The sequence below is a fragment of the Onychostruthus taczanowskii genome, unplaced genomic scaffold (genome assembly GCF_017590055.1).
Source record: "Onychostruthus taczanowskii isolate IOZ18803 unplaced genomic scaffold, ASM1759005v1 scaffold20, whole genome shotgun sequence".
NCBI classification, from domain to species: domain Eukaryota; kingdom Metazoa; phylum Chordata; class Aves; order Passeriformes; family Passeridae; genus Onychostruthus; species Onychostruthus taczanowskii.
This window is the reverse complement of record NW_024499240.1, coordinates 3,759,500-3,774,470: the sequence shown is the minus strand read 5'-3', so window position 1 is coordinate 3,774,470 and position 14,971 is coordinate 3,759,500. Positions and strand designations below refer to the sequence as shown.

Here is a 14,971-nt window from a genome sequence, read left to right as displayed (position 1 = left end):
CCTCTGTACCCCCATGTGAGTTACACAGGACATTTACAGTTTTTACAGTTTGTTTTTAATACCTGATTATACTCTCTTAGAGAAGAGTAAATATGTCATAATTAAGAAATGTGGCAAGAGTACACTTTTAACAGGATTTTCTTCCACCAGTATTTAAAAGTAGTGTAGAAAAGTTAAAAATGTTCTTTCTCACCAAGATCTAATGGTAGTATTGTTTCACAGATGGAACACTAGATTACAAAATTTACATAGACAACAAATCAGAGCAGTACATCTGCAAGGAACTAAACAGTTTGGAAAGTTTTGCACAGTTCAGTACTTAGGTTTACTTCAACAATAGTAGATGGTTCTAAGTAAAAGATTAAGCTGAAGGATGGCTGTTATTTTTCATGTTTTCCTTTCTGCAAAAGGAGAAAAAAGGTCCTCTCTAAATCTGTCCTCTTATTTAAGATTTTATGTTCCAGGGAATCAAATGAAACACAGTCCATAAATGCTTTTGCCACACTGAGGGATTAATGTTTTTATATGGGATATCTCTTTACTTTATTTGAAGTCTGTTATGTTACCCTACCAAAATGTAGGCTAAAGCTTACTAGTTGAAATTAGGTTTTAAATAGTTGAGAAAATTGGTAAAGTTACTCTACCAGAATTTAACTTTCTTCCACTTATTTATTAAAGCTCAACCTAAAATGATATTCTCTCCTTTTTACTCCCACTCCATATGTTTGGTAAGTCAGGTCAAGTCTACACATGGGAATTTATCTACAGAGAAATCTCACTGCTGCTATCACCAGTTCAGCTGGATTCTCAAGTGCCAAAAACTGCTAACACCACTTATAGCATTACCTGCTCTAAGTCTGCTTTAATCAAGCCAAATTTACTTGATAGTGATTTCTGGAATACCTACGCAGGTTTCTTCTCCATTACATACATAAATGAAACTGGAACAGTATTAGCAAAACTCAGGATTTTTCAAGAGGTCCTTAGTAAATCAAAGGCATGAGATCTATTCCTATATACCTCCATTATTCCTAATTGCTAAAATTGGGATAATGTATGGCAGATATAAGTTTTAAGACTTGTGGGATTTGGCTGCAAGCATTCTCTCCCTTTAATATTCTGTTGCAGTTCATTACAGTTTTTAAAAAGTCTCACCTCATCTGAAGAATCCCCTTGTCCTGATGTTGCCGTACCACCTGCCAAACCTTTTGAAATAAAAAAAATTCAGAGATTCTTTTCATAAATCTTATATTGAAAAGGCAGTATTTAAAGATATTTAGGCCATTATGAAATGGAACACTACATTAATCTTCTTAAAAAGATACACAGCAGTGGACTGAAGTAGGAGTAAGACTTCCAAGCAATACAATACCAGGGATTTGCAAATCCATGCCACTGCAGAACTTCAGTGCACTGTGTTAACAAACATTCTTTCAGAAACTGAATAAAAAACTTCGCTGGACTTCAGTGATCAACAAAATAAAATCCACAGAATCTTTATAAGAAGTGCTGTGGATTGATAACCACTTTGTAGCAGTGGAAAAATTCCACTATGAGCAATTACACCTTGCCTACTCAAATTCCACTGATATTATGACTGGAGAAATGTAATTTGGTAGAGCAATAAATAACAGGCAATTCTTAAGTTTCATTAAGATTAGCTTTTCTTAAAAATAAACCCAAACCAGTTTATATAAAACCCATCAATAATCAATTATTTTCTTGAAATATTTTTCTACACAAACCTTGAACAGATAATGTGCTAGTTCCAGCTCCTTGATCCTGCATATTACATGCAATTTTATCCTCAGGAAATGCCAACCCAGAGCCTTTCAAAGCAATGAGGTACTTTTCATGACTTTTCTTTGCACATGCATTCTCTCCAACACCTTGAATAGATACATAAAACAGTATTAAAGCACAAAAGCAGCTCCTTGGTTCATATGCTTCACACTCTATGCAAGCAATCTAAAAAATGGCCCCCAATATTTTAATTTAATAACACATATTCTCCATTTCAGGAGTCCGGATAAGCATGTCTTACCTTCCATTCCCTTTCTGCATTTCTGTATCAGAAAATCCATCACATATAGGAAAGAGAAGCAATTAAATTACTCCCATTTGAATACTATAACAGGAGAGAGAAAGGAAGGAAAGAATAAAGAGAACTGCCCCTGAGGCAGCTTAACTAAGTGTTCCTCCTTTCAAGATTTGGGGATTGCCTGTTCTTTAACCAGGTGCTGCCCAAGCCACTTATGGCAACTTAAAACTACAGGAATCACTATTTGTTCTGTACATATACAAAGGACTCTTAATCACAAGAAAACAACATGGAGTTTATTTACACTTGGAGTCTGTGGTTAGTTGTGACTGGACAACATTTTCATATTCATTGTGATTTGGTACAGGATTGAATAAACAGTGGGGGAGGGGGGGTAAAGTTTAAGAAAAAAAATATGAAAAAGGCTTTGCACAGAAATGCAGGACAGACAATGGCCTTTTGCCATTCAGGTCTCTTCCAGTAACCTCTGTGAGAGCAGATCCCAAAATGAGTTAGAAATATTACACTTCAAATAACCTTGTTATGACTAGTTTGGAACTACTAAGCTAGAATGGATTTCTTATAAAAACTTTTCTGAAAAGATGTTTATTTATACATTTATTTGAGAGAAAGATCAGATATTTGCTCTTATAGGTCTTAATAATAAATGTTTCTAGTCACTCCTGAAGCTCACCCTCTTATCAACGTAATAGTCTCCAAAATATGCTTTTTTCTGTGTTTTGAGATGTCAAATAAAAACATGAAGAAACTGAAGTTATAAACAAAACTTACACCCTTAATTCATCATAGTTTGAAAATCTAATTATTAGAAATAACACAAACATACCAGAGCTAAGATCTTTGTAGAACTGTTGGCTAGTTAAAACCTGGGTAAGAACTGATCTCATTGCACCTCCCATTTTGGTCAAGTCTTCTAGGAAGGAAACATGAGGCTCCAAAACCTGGAGAATTTTATGAAGGTCTTTCTCTGATGGCAGATCAAGAGCTGAAAACACATAAGAAGAACTTCTGGTGTAGATGTAATATAATTCAGCCAAAACTGCTACAAGCAGAACAGTTACAACCACCACAAATGAAAATAATTTATATATTCATAATGCTCTAAAATTCACACATACCAATTTCAAACTATACCTTATTTCATTTTCTGGAAGAGCTCAGCACAATGCCAGGTAACCATTAAAACACATTTAAGCATGCCAGCAGGTAATAAAATTAAATCACCTAGTCAGGCTGCACTTTTGTTAGGAAGAGAGGTACAAAATACAATGACATAAACTATGGATAGCATTCATGTACTGTGTCTTCATAGACTGCAAAGCAAGAGGTAATAGCATGGTAAGATATGCTAGATACATACAAATTCAAAACATACCAGGCTCATTATATCCCTCTCTTAAATGCTGAATCAGACTAAAGATGAACTGTGGAAGAACTAATTCTGACATCATCAACAAGTCTTTCGGAACACATGGAACATTTGAATTTGATTTAATCCGGTGTCTTTTACAAAACCTATAAAACAGATAAGAAAAATGTTAGCCAAGCACAGCTCAGCAGTGTTAACATATACTAAGAAAAGCATTCCTTTTTCCATTTTTCAGAAAGTGGATGCTTTTACATTAAAGGTGGTATGGAAATAGTATGCTGAAATTCCAACTACTCTGTTCAAGCCCATTCTGATTCGGAGGCCAAAGAATTACAAAGCTGCCAATTTTTTTTCTGCTGCTCAAAGCTCACATATGTAACATCTTAGCCTCTTCCCATACCTATCAGAAGTATCTTCCATGGAACAAACAGAAGAACACTGACTTTCCTCTCTTTTCTGTGACATAATCAGAGGTTGGACTGATTTTTCAAGTCCTCATTCAGATGATGACTTTTAAAAACCTCTTTTGACAATAAAAACAATTAAAAAAGGCATAAGACTTTGTAGGATCAGTGTGTATTTCAAATGTATAGCAACTACAATTTACAAAATTCTTACAAAATTCTTTCATTTAAAAAGAAAAGAAAACATATATTCATTGGAAAATTCCTGCATGGTAGTAGCTGAGGCTTGGCTAATGCACAGTGACATGACGTTGAGCCAAACCCCATTAGAGCAGACAGAATGATTTCCTACTCACTTAACATGAGCCTGACTCAAGAGACACTGAATACTTTTCAACTCCAAAGCTATTTTTAGAAAGGACATACAGCAACATCAAAGAGTTATTTATCCACATCAAAAACCAACTAAACAAAGAATAGTCTAAAAATACATCACACAAGAATAAACTTTAACTGAAAAGATTCACTAGATTTTACTAATACTTTTTCAACACGAAATTTGAGAAAAATATACAGCTTTATTTGACTATGAAAACTGTTTTCCAAATTTATGCCATGATTTCCAGAAGCAGCCTGTTACTTTCTAAAACTTAAGCCTTTCTTCTTTGAGGACCATTGAAGAACCACCTTCAAGAGAAGAAGGAAAGAGAAGAAAGGCACAAAGAAACTAGATGAATCAAGAAAAAAATGGGAAAAAAAATAAAAGACAGTACCAGTCCAACAGTTAAAATGGCAATTCACAAAAATGGCTAGCAAATTCACAAGATTAAAGATTAAGAGCTTCTTCTTTGCTTTTGCACATTAGAAATGAGACTTTTTATTAAAAAAAAAAAAAAAGGTACAGAAGGACAGTACTAGCCAGATGATTTGCTATTTGTATATACACCAAATATATCCTTGGAACAGAAAGAGCTCAGTGATGACTGACAACTTTCTGTTAACTAATGTCCAAATAAATGTTCACTTTTGCCTTCCACTTTCCATACTGCATTCGCAGAAGTTATGAAAAGTCATTCCATGTTAATTGTTCAAGTACAGATAAACAGCACAATTTACAAATGCAGAGAATTCAAAGGGGCCTGTAAAAGTAATTCACTTTTTCTCTTTAGTCATCCAAAATTTATCTTTTCCACATACAGAAACCTGAACTGCTATAAATCACAAATGTGGCTTCATCTATGCTAAAATACAGTATTTCGTACTTTTACAGTAATTGGTTTTCCTTTCACCACTGTCCTTGTAAGAAGGGATCAAAAGTAAATAAAGATCTACAAGACACAAAAGGAAGGAACTACTACACAGTGCATTCTTAACTCTTTCACAGCCCACCACTCCCCCTTACATTTTACATTCTGTCAAAAGATGTTTTCACTGGTTATGACTGCAAGCTAAGGAAGCCACTGTAGCAAAACACACAGGGAAAGTAATTTTGAATCCCAGTTTCTGCTAAGCACAAGGCTTCCTTCCACAGAAAATAAGCTCTTCTCCCCATGAAGTCTGTGTCAACATGCCAGTTCTGACTCCATCACACCAGAATCAGAGTTAGAGGGGACCCAGAAGGATCATGGAGTGCAACGCTGAAGTGAATGGTGCCTACGGGAACCGAACCCATGACCTTGGCATCACTTACACCGTGCTCTAACAACTGTACCAATCTCAGGGTCATGGATTAACGATCCCAAATTTCTCCTATCCTGAAAATTAAAGTTATGAATATGTTGTCTCCTGAGAGTCTCAAGAAAGTATTATTGAATTATAAAAGCGTGCTATTATTGCTATATTAACACAGATCCTAGAAGATCAATAAAGGACCCAGATTTGACTCCCTGTAAGGAAAAGTTCTTTCACTGTCACATGCATAAACCACAGAAGGTTCAAACAGGAAACAATTTCTAGATATCAGGCCCTAAACCTTAAAGTAGGAACACCAATGTAATTTTACAAAAGGCACCATACTCTGCGTTTATGGTTCAAAGGCTACAGTGTTGAAGTAGTACAGCCCAGAATTACCCAAAGTTCTATTGCAGAGTGTTGTATTAATTCCTCTATAAATATTGACCAAAATGCCAAACAATGGCTTGGAAGGTCTTCAGAGTTAGGACAAGAGCTGTTTTAACTAAAGAAGAGACTGAACCCCAAGCTGTGCAAAGGAAGACATAAGCTGGGATTTCTTATACAGGCCAAAAGGGACACCTGGACAAACTCCTCAATGGGTTACATGGACACTGGACAAACAGCAGCCAAAGCTACTCCATAATCAGTTCCTTATATACTTCTGAAAGAACTTCCTTACCATAGCATCAGCTAAAGAACTGTACATCTACATAAATGTATGTTTCAAAATGCTTCTGAGACTACCAAACCAGGCCTTAATAGGCAACAAAAAGGAGCACTACCCAGATGTCTCCTGGTACCATCAAGCCCTAGAAATCCACCACTTGCAGCAGGCAGAAATGTCTAGTGGGGGGCAATGAAAGGTGGATATAATCTAGATAAGAAATGTATTTGTTCTGAAGAAGCTCAAAAATAATGACCAAGCATTAATAGCTTCTGAACAACTTCAATGTCACACTTTTCAGATTTATTCCATTCTTTCCTACTATTTCCATATTTTTAATAATTCTACCGTGAATTTCAAATATGCATTTTACAAGTGGCTTCAGGTAAAATAACTCCTTTAGGCTACAGCTTCACAACCTAGTTGAACTAGATCAGTCCTGCCACAACAGTGTCTTCAGCCCACTTATTTGTTCTAGCACTAGCACTTGACTGATCTTATGTTAAACCAGCTCAGAAACTAAGCCAGCAGAAGTTATTTACTTATAAGAATATGTAAAAAATTTCACTGTGCCAGTTTAAAACCACCAAAACTGACAGACCAGTTTCCTTAAAAATCACACTGAATTCCCCAAACCATTTTGAGATCATCACTTTCCTTGTTAACCTGACAGGGAGCAAAACACAGGGAAGAAAATAAACCAAAATCTCAAACAAAGACATGCAGGAAAATGCCATCCTGACCAACCAGCACAAGAAGTAGACACAATGCTCACTGTGGAGGCAATTCCATCACTTCAAAGGAGAGTTTTTTAACTCCACAGTTATCACAGCAGCTGATAAATGCCTTCAGTACCAGCCAGACCACACCTTTACAGCATTTGATCAGCCCTTCATCCACTACATCCCACAGTGTCTCAAGTTGCAGCTGCATTCCAGAAACTTGACATAAGTTCACATATACACAGATGGACTATTTTTATCCTCACTTTTCTCTCACTATTTTTCTCCTGCCTCCCCGTGTTTAAAAGTAATTTCTTTTTAAACTGGATCACAAGACTGCCAAAAGAAAGCATCCCAATTTCACACCCTTAATAGTACTACAGCACTACGAGTACCTGACTCTAACAGAAGCTTTTAGGGATGAGGATGTGGGACCCAAGCAACAGAATCCAAATGGAAACTGCTGAAAATCAGTTCTTAAGCAAAGAAAGTAAAGCTCTACTTGATCCTTCAATTCAGTAAGTCATACCTAAACTGAGTTCTTATTTAAAACATAATATACATTTCATATGTACATATATGGTATAATACATATTCATACTGTATACCTCATGTATTCATACTGTAAACATCATGGAAGGTTTAATAAAGTATTTAAATGAAGTTTTAGAAATATTAATTCAACACAAGTTTTTTAGAAAGCATGTGTTCTGTCTCCACTGTAAAACAGACAAATACTACTTCTACATACTCTGAATCCTCAAAATAGATGCAAGATACAAAGTACTTTTTGAATGCTACAATTATTTCTGAGTTGTTACAAACCCATTACATAATTTCTTACATGTTTAAATGGTTTTTTTCCTGCTTTTCCAGTTCAAATATCAAACCAAATCTTAAATCAGAACAAAATAAAACTATTACAATCAGGATCAGAAAATTATCTGGGCGAAAAGGGCTTTGATATATTCTAGGGTTGCTTTATGTAAATCCACTGTCCCTAACAAATACAATGCTAACTCTGAGGAAATGCAGAGAAATAAGCCTACTGTTCCTATTAAAATTAAGTTTAGCATGTTTTCCCCACACACCCTAATCACTGCACTTCATTAGTTAAATTCCTTTCACCTGCAAAACAGGCTTCCAAAAGTGAATCAATGTGGTACTGACTCCAAGACCTAAGGAATGAGCACTCTTCTGCTCTTTATGAAAACTGCAAGCTACAGAGTTCACAGACAAAACTGAATACTTGCATTTCTGCTATCAAGAGCAAAGCCAACTGAAAAGATGTCAGTCTAACTCTTCTAACCAGAAAATTTCTGAAACAGAGGCAACACAGTCAATAGCGGAGGACAATGAAGCACAGCAGAATAATTAATGGCTTCTCCAGAAAAAAAAAACAACAACTTTAAAGGACATCTTTTCACATTTTAAGCTTTCATGACAAAGCTGACTGGCCAAGTTAGGAGGGTAGAAATCAGAGATTGGACACTAAGAAGTTATTCCAATCCCTGCAGAACAGCAGGAAGAGTGGCAATGACTCATAGAAGCTCTCTTGGTGCTCAGTGCTACATTAAATGAAGAAAGCACACCAGTTTAAAGAAAAAGCAGACAAAGCTGCTCTGCAGAGCATTTCTAGTATCTTTGTTAGTCCTGAGACATAAACATCCTGTACAGTAGACAAAACTACAATGATTTTCATCAGTATACAAACACGTGCTATCAATCAGAAACAGTAGATTTGGCAGTTTCAATCATAAGGCTTTTTTTAAAAAAAAAATGGAGTAAGAATGAGAAGGAATGGACTTCTGAGACCTTGAAGTACATAGACAGTACATCTACTTGAAAGAACAAGAATCAAGTTTTCAAAATACAGTTAACAAAAACATTTTCTGGTTAAGAAAATTCTCCCAAGAGAATTTAAACAGGTCAAGCATATAGCATGTAGTATTTTGACCCAAATATTTCATATTATAAAGTTCTAAGTGACTATACAGTGCTAGAAAATGCAAAAACAACCTTAATTTCTCCAGGATCTGAGTAAGATGTGTGAATTTTAATAACAGCTATCAACTTCAGCTTTGGCCAGGCCTCCAACAGACAAGGTGTGTATATAAGTAATTTGCAGTTTTCTTGGAAAATACTTATGTGTTTCATGCCGGAGCTATTATCAGTGCAGGCACTATGCAGAAACAAAAAGGTGCATCCTGAAGAAGGCAGGAGTTCATTTAGTCCTTGTTACTGTATAGTCATTCTATTAATTTAATGCAAAGAAAATTCATGGTTTTCAATGCTTAGTACCAGAACCCTCTACAGAGGAAGGCACCTGAGACACTATTATTTAAAATCACCTGCAACTGTCAGATACTGTTCCAGGGTATTTAAAAAATATAAAATTCCTGATACTGTACAAGTGATAAGGAAGCATGGCCTGAAATCTGAATTAACCTATATGGTCACTAAGAAAGATCAAAAAAACAACAGTTCTTTAGGAATGTGTTCCCTAAATACTCCCAAAATCATATTTGCTCCATTGCCAACAGATCCATTGACAGTTCCATATAGATCAGATATACACCAGACAAATAACACTCCACCTTGATGTAGTGAACTTAGAATCCTGAGCATATGTCCATGAAAGGTATAAAAGCAGCTTTACAACTGGGTGTGATCAAAGTAAAGAAACTGCAAATTAAAACTGGTTAGCCCAAATCTAAACAGAACTGTTTCAGAGAGCTCTAAAACACAGCTCTTCTTAAACTGAATATATACCAAGGCAATTTATAAAGCAATAGACAAGTGATACAATAAATAAGCCAAATTTCAGGCAAGGCAAGATATATAGCAGTCATATCTTGTGAGCTCAGCCTTCACAGCACTGCTGTGTTCTTCAAATCAGACTGATCCTATCAGCAAACCTTTGGGGTAAAACCAGCATTTAAGTTTGTTCAGTAACTAACACAGCAATAGTTCAGGCTTCTAAATATTTATAGTTAGGTATATTGATATGTTTCAGCATCTTACTGATGACTTTGAAACAACTATACATTATTTCAGAGGCACATATAAAGTAATAATGCATCTAGTCAGGTCATAGCTCTAAAGGTAGTAATACAAAATTAGCACTTGGCTGTTGACCATTTGGAATACATCTCAGAGAGCAATTCAGAGGCTGATGTAGTCCTAATTAAAGACATTCTTGAAAGAAATCAAGTCAGGCAGGTTTGAGAGCTGACTGTATGACATGACAGACTTAATCAACGTGTTGATCTGCAATGTCTTTTGCTTTCCAAGGATAAGGCCTAACACGAAGCTCTAGGTAAAGTACTCAGTGTTACTGTGGAATCCTAAGAAGCAATACATTATCTTGAGCTTTATGTCTGGGGGAGGCATGAAGGAGGACAGAGGAAATCAGTTATTTATAAATGCATGGTAAATTCCAATTCTGTGGTCCTTGTGAATCCCAGTATGAATTTCTCTACTTCGTATGTGGATGAACATGGTGGAGGTTTTGCTCTGAAGAGTCACATCCATCATGTGTGACTATGGATTTATCCAAACTCTCACACTAAGCAAACAGCCTACTGCTCAGATTTCTCTTCAGTCCCTCCTTGGTAGCCCAAAGGACTTCAGTGGCAGAAAAGCTGCATGGAGTTGACAGACACCCTACAAAACACCATTTCTACGAGCTCAACAATCCTGAACCCAGACACAAACACAGGCATTTTAACAGGGTTTCATAAAACTCAGAGACTAAACTAAAGCTGGCTACTTACAGGCTCTCAGCCTGTTGATAAAGCATCTGTTTCACCAACCTCTTGAAGAAAGTTCCAAAAGAGCACCCTTATCTCTTTGAGGCTGTGTTACCAAACCTAGCCTAGCCTAGGTCCTGGAGAACAGAAAACTTCTTGGTAATTGTTAAACAAGACAATTGATAGAGTCACACTGGAAGGGACAACCTTGAAGCAGCAACATGCTATATATATGCTAAGAAGGTGATTTGCTGTTGCAAGACACCCCATAAAATTGTCAAGTAATCCACTTTGTGCCAGCAAAACAATAACTGACTGTAATGTCCCAAAACGCAGCCACAAGCAGATTTGACTTTTCTGATCTTAAGGGGATCCCAGTGCCACGAACCCAAGATGGTAAAAGAGACCATTCCTGATAAACATGCACAGAATGCGTCCAAAGATAATTAGTAATAATAGCTTTCTCAAGAGCCAGTTTCCTTTTTTTATGGTCACTCTATCTGTTAGAATTTTCACTTTTTAAAATTTTCATTTTCTAAAAGTCTAGAATATGAAAAAGTTCCTTTACTCTTACTTAGTTATAGAATGTAAAATAAATAGAATATAATCTTCCATAGCTCCCAATCTCTCAAGTATCTCTGAAAAGGAATAAAAGGAAGGATAGAATTTTATGGGGACAGAATAGCAAAGGTAATCAAAGTTATGTATACTACAATTAGGTATCTAAAATTTAACAAGAACATTCAATAATCCTTGCTGGGTGTAAATATTTTAAAACACTGAAAAAAATCAGAGCCATTTCTAAATAAATTAAAGCAGAAAAAACCAAACCATTTAGAAACTAAGAATATACTTCTCGTACTTGCCAGCAAGAGAGGGCAAAGAGAATTGTCTGGCCTTTTCATAAGGGGATCACAGTAGAGCCAACAGATACATTTGTCTCCAAGAGAGACATAAAAATAAAAAAAAACAAGAAAACAGAGAGAAGTCTGATCTATTGTGCAGCTCATACAGGATTTCTATAAAACCTGCACTGATTCACACTTTAAAACACAGAGCTAAATGGAAAGCTAAGCAGGGATCAGTAAAGACAGAACTGCAGGAAGTTTCGAGCTAGGTACCTGAAGGTGCTTTTGAACACACAGCACATACCACCAATCTGTGAGAATCACCTTCCTTACAACATAGGATCTGTTACTCGATAAAGCCCACTGTTACAAGTGGAAATGAGTAACACCTTAGTCCCTTTGATGTAAGTCATAAGAGAAGACAACAAATGTCCATGGAGCCACTGGCTGCCATAACTACCAAGAAATACACAAAAAACATCACTGCAAAAGCTTATTAAACAAGATTCTTAACCTGGCTTTTCACCTTTCAGGATCTGCAACCCTTGATGGATGTATTATTCGTGTTGTACTGTAATGCAGTACTAAAACATCTGCCTTCCACATGATTAATTTAACAAATAAGTCAACACACTGACAGACTCTGAAACAGGATACGGCAGCACACAATAGCCAAAGTGTCGAGGCTCTCCAGTATGTCAGGTTATTGTCCACAAATTTAAAGGGTAATCAGAACAAGACAGCCATAGAAACATGAGGATACTCAGAAGGAACAGATTATTGACTAGTTATACTCCTATAAGAACCATATGGCACACTGCCTTCTTCAAGCTTATTTCATAAACTATCACTTTCATTATAATACAAGACCATCTACCAACCAAAAATTACTTCAGTCTGAATTTTCCCCTGTCCAACTGCATGGGATTTTTTTAATCCAACAGATGAACTCATTTGAACTACTAGCATATGTCTACTCAAAATGCTTTAGAACTGAAGGTTTTTGCTTCTTCAGAACATTATTAATTACCTCAGAAGGACGTGCTAAATTTCATTTGCAAATAGCTAGATACCATATGGGAGACAACTACAAACTATTTCTACCTCCTGACACATCAATGGATTTTAAAATCTATTCAACCTCGCCACAGGTAGAATTTGTAATGTTTTCACAAGCAGCTACATTTACAATCTTGGATTTTTAAAAAGTCTACATTACATTCTAGTAGATCAGACCAACTGCCATTAACAAACATCAAAAACACTGAAATCTGAATGGAAATCAAAAGGTTCAAAAATGTGACAATGTGATTTTTCTAGAAGACATGAGAATTACACAAGGCACTTAAAGCAAACCTAGGTACCTAAGGCAAATCAGTATGCATCTATTATGCTATACTCCAGCTTCTTTTTATAAAGGCACAGGTATCCCTATAAAACAAATTATATATTTAATTAGTACTACAAGATTAACACACACTCATACTCTAGGATAAACCATCTCTAGATTTACATTAGCCATCCTAAAGGAAATGAAAAGATATTCCAGATTCTAAACTGGAGAGATTTCCTTTATAGGAGATCACTTAACTAAGACTTCATGAACAGTATTTTTGAGCTGCATCAAATAAATAATATGAATATGAAGACCAGATAAGAGGAACAGAAACGAAAGAATGCTACTATAATATTCATATACAGCATCTACACCAAACTGTATCTGAGCAGACAGATGGTAGATAAAGTTTGTAAGTAGGCTCCACATTTGATTCCCTTGCTATTAATAGAAGCCTAGGCTGTAGTGGCCAAGGTTATATCAGGCTAGACACACTCCAGTTTCGTAAGTCCACCATGAAGACCTCCTAACTTTGACATGCAAAGCATTACCTTTGTAATCATGCAGCTGATTTGTATACACAAAGTAAAAACACTACCTAAACATGCTGCATTGTAGCAATTCAAGTCAATAGGTAAAACTCTGTGTCTTTGCACACAATAATGTTTTTTACACTGGTTAAAGTTTATTTTACTTTGTCTTGCACAGCAAATAAAGTTTCTAGTTCACTTAATTGCAATGGCTTAACATCAGTTCTTGTCTACGTAAGTAGAAGTGACCTTATGTTAAATGCAGACACTCCATATGCTGCCATGTATTGCCCTCCTTGTAAGTCCAAGAGGACTGGAAAATCTACTGCACAACCCCAAGTGTAGTTTCTGCACAAATATTATTTATTTGTTCAGCAATTCTTTAGCTTTAGTGACCAAAGCTCCTGAAGGGACCTACCTCACAAACAAGACAATATACTCTCAAATTCTACCATTAAAAGCAATAAGTAGAGTACATAGAAATGAGATTGTTACTCCCTTGGGGTTTGCATCTGCTTACATTGCAAATTTAACAGCATTTTTTATTTCTTCTTTATTAAACCAGATTTCCTCAAGAAGAAAACTGTTCAAAGTAAAAAAAGATAACTGTGAAATATACAGTCTGGGATGAGCACAGCATCACAAGTAATTTCAATATGCACCCTAAAGTAGTTCAATTTGTGTGTGCTCTGTTAAAATCCTGCCACTAAGAGGAGCCCTAAGTCTGTTCCACAACGAACAGTGGAAGAAGTAGTATTAATTTTTTTCCTATTTCTCAAGATCAATGGAAACTCTTACTTCAGTGATGCTGAGGAAAGCAGAATCACCACAAGTTGAAGAAGAACCGATAAAGAAAGAATCACTTCAGCAGTAGCAACTTGAAACCACTAAAGATTACTGAAAACAAAAGGAGGAAAAAAATTCTCACATTGGAGTAAGTCTATCAATAAGAAAAGAGTCCACCAAAAAAGAATGAACAAATGAAGGCAGATTGCAAGAGAAAGAAAAGGTGAGAAAAGCATAAGAAACAAAGACTGAAGCCATGTCAAGGCCTGCAGCAGAACAATGATTACAGACCTAAAGAATCGGAGTCAAGGCAACAACATTCAAGAAACAGAAAAAGCAGAATTAATGAAATCTCTAAGTAGGAATGCAAAAAGAGAAGGAGTCTTAAGAAGCTGAGTGAATGATACAGAGTTACAGCTGTAAATCTGCAAAAATAAGAAAATAACCAACGAAAATGTTTTAAAATTTCTCTATGTTCCTACTGTTTTCTGCTAGGTATGCCACAACTTAGACTTCAACAGCACATCATCTCATCCAGGCTAAGACAGTCAAGACAGACTATTCCAGAAGGTTTGTCAAAAAGAAACCTCATTCAAGCACTCCAAACTGTCATCTAGTGGAGCCTTTAGCTAGCTGGTGAATCAACAGGAACACAAGGAGCTCCAGAAGACATTCAGTTGCAAAACCTGAAGTTTACTGGCTAGATATCACCTTTATCCAGTAACTGGTTGACTGATCTTTCACCATAGAGTACATACGAGAACAAAGGAGGGTTTAATGAGGTACCCGACTCCTCTTCTTCTGACCAGGCACTTCAGTCTTGG

General features: G+C 36.1%; 1 protein-coding gene across 4 annotated transcripts in view; it reads right to left on the bottom strand.

The window, feature by feature from the left end:
- The window catches only part of UBR3 (ubiquitin protein ligase E3 component n-recognin 3), a 104,125-nt gene that overhangs the window by 88,013 nt on the left and 1,141 nt on the right, over window positions 1–14,971 (bottom strand). For all 4 annotated transcript variants that reach the window (XM_041403192.1, XM_041403194.1, XM_041403195.1 and 1 more), the window contains exons 2-5: window positions 3,438–3,577; window positions 2,889–3,047; window positions 1,746–1,889; window positions 1,156–1,205 (exon numbers count right to left, since the gene is read on the bottom strand). In XM_041403192.1, coding sequence (XP_041259126.1) covers window positions 1,156–1,205; window positions 1,746–1,889; window positions 2,889–3,047; window positions 3,438–3,577 — 493 coding nt within the window. The remainder of the gene's footprint in view (window positions 1–1,155; window positions 1,206–1,745; window positions 1,890–2,888; window positions 3,048–3,437; window positions 3,578–14,971) is intronic.